The sequence below is a fragment of the Laccaria bicolor genome, genomic scaffold (genome assembly GCF_000143565.1).
Source record: "Laccaria bicolor S238N-H82 LACBIscaffold_35 genomic scaffold, whole genome shotgun sequence".
Taxonomy (NCBI): Eukaryota; Fungi; Basidiomycota; class Agaricomycetes; order Agaricales; family Hydnangiaceae; genus Laccaria; species Laccaria bicolor.
Window position 1 is genome coordinate 554,054 of NW_001889906.1, and position 1,592 is coordinate 555,645.

General features: G+C 53.5%; 1 protein-coding gene across 1 annotated transcript in view; it reads left to right on the forward strand.

Annotated features, from left to right (window-relative positions):
• Positions 1-216: 216 nt before the first annotated feature.
• The window catches only part of LACBIDRAFT_331741 (uncharacterized protein), a gene marked incomplete at both ends in the record, with an annotated part of 3,441 nt that continues 2,065 nt past the window's right edge, over positions 217-1,592 (forward strand). Inside the window, one exon of the mRNA XM_001886043.1 lies at positions 217-1,582. Within this exon, the coding sequence (XP_001886078.1) occupies positions 217-1,582 (1,366 nt within the window). The remainder of the gene's footprint in view (positions 1,583-1,592) is intronic.

A 1,592-nucleotide genomic window follows, 5' to 3' on the forward strand; every position in this document is an offset into this window, starting at 1 on the left:
TACCCTCACTCCCGGGTTCTTGGAGGATGTTAGGGTGGCCACCTCCACGCTTTTGAACTTTTACAACCGTCACAGGGAAGGTCTTCTGGCCCACCAACGGACGGTGGAAGAGGATGCATACGGGAAAGCTGTGAGTGACTAACAATGATTTGTTGACTGAAATTGGATCTCTTTCTCCTACAGGAACGATTTGTATGTTTGCTCATCGACAAGAATATGTGGTATAACACGGCCCAGTGGCTCAACCACCCTTGGATTTTGGCGTACACGGAAATGGCCCGAGCGGGACCATCGGTTGATTGGACCAAAATGTTCTCGATCCCACAACCCACCACCCCTACCTTCTTTATGGAAGGTTATGCCGGTCCCTCTCCCCCTTTACCTCCATCTTCGACCGATTCATTGCTCCCAGTCACAGTCCCAACTCCCCCATTGCCGGTACCGACAGCTTCATCATCGCTCCTGGCCCCAACAAAACCAACGCGTCAGGCAAAATCAACCGATCCTGTGCCAGCAGCTGAAACGAAGTCCAAGAGTAAGACAAAGTCTGGGCGAAGGAAACCCAAGGCCGGGTCCAGCGCCCAGCCACAATCAGAGGTGACTCCTAACAACACCGCTGCCCCAGTCCAAAGCAAAAAAAGAAAAGGGGACTCGATCGAAGCCAGGCCAAAGAAGACCAGAGTCGTGAGCGCGGAGTTCATCAACAGCAGCAGTGATGAGGAAACATTGAAGCCGAAGTCGGAGTCACTTCGACCGGTTGGTGGGGAAGCAAAGGCGGTTAAACCCAAGTCCCAGCCCCATTTCTCCCGCATGACACCCAGTGCCGGCTTCAGTCTCATCCAAAGGCCCAAGTTAGACCCCGACGCCAGTCCTCCCAAGACCGCCATGGCCGCTTTAAGGCAAGCCAAAACTGCCAAACGTCTTGCAAATCAGAATGCCGCGATTGCAAAAGGCAATTATCAGCTTGCGGATATCCCCTGTGAGGCCTGCAGCAAACGCCAAGATCGAGACATTGTTCCATGCGCTATCCATTCCCCCCCACAACAAGGATCCTGCTTCACCTGCAGTATGGGTAAGACGACCTGCACATATGCAGTAACCAAGAAAAAGGACACCGACAGTGAGGTCGAAGACGAGATCCAAAAGGGGTTGCAGGATCTTGAAACGGCCACAGTCTCCAGGGGAGATGCCCAAGTGAAGATTGTGAGGAAGAAAGCGAGGTCAAAGAAGCCGCAGGTGAAGAAGGTGAAGCCGGATGTCAAAGAGAAGGGCAAGGAGGATGTCGAAATGGCCGCAGTCGGGCATGATGTGGAGCATGCAATTGACGTGGACATGGAGGTTGGTCTGACAATGGGAAAGGGGAAGTCCGAGGGTGGTATCGACATAGAGATGGCCGAAGTCAAACATGAGGAAACCGAGGTCGGTGCCATTCCAAAAGCCGACAAAGATGTGGGCCGGGTGACTCCCACCATAATCATTGAGCCACCCACACCACACACATCAGCGATTTTCAAGAGCACTGAGACCGAGGTCGGTACCAACACTGACAAAGGAAAGGGCCGGGAGATTGGGCCGCCAGCCAGTGAGATGGA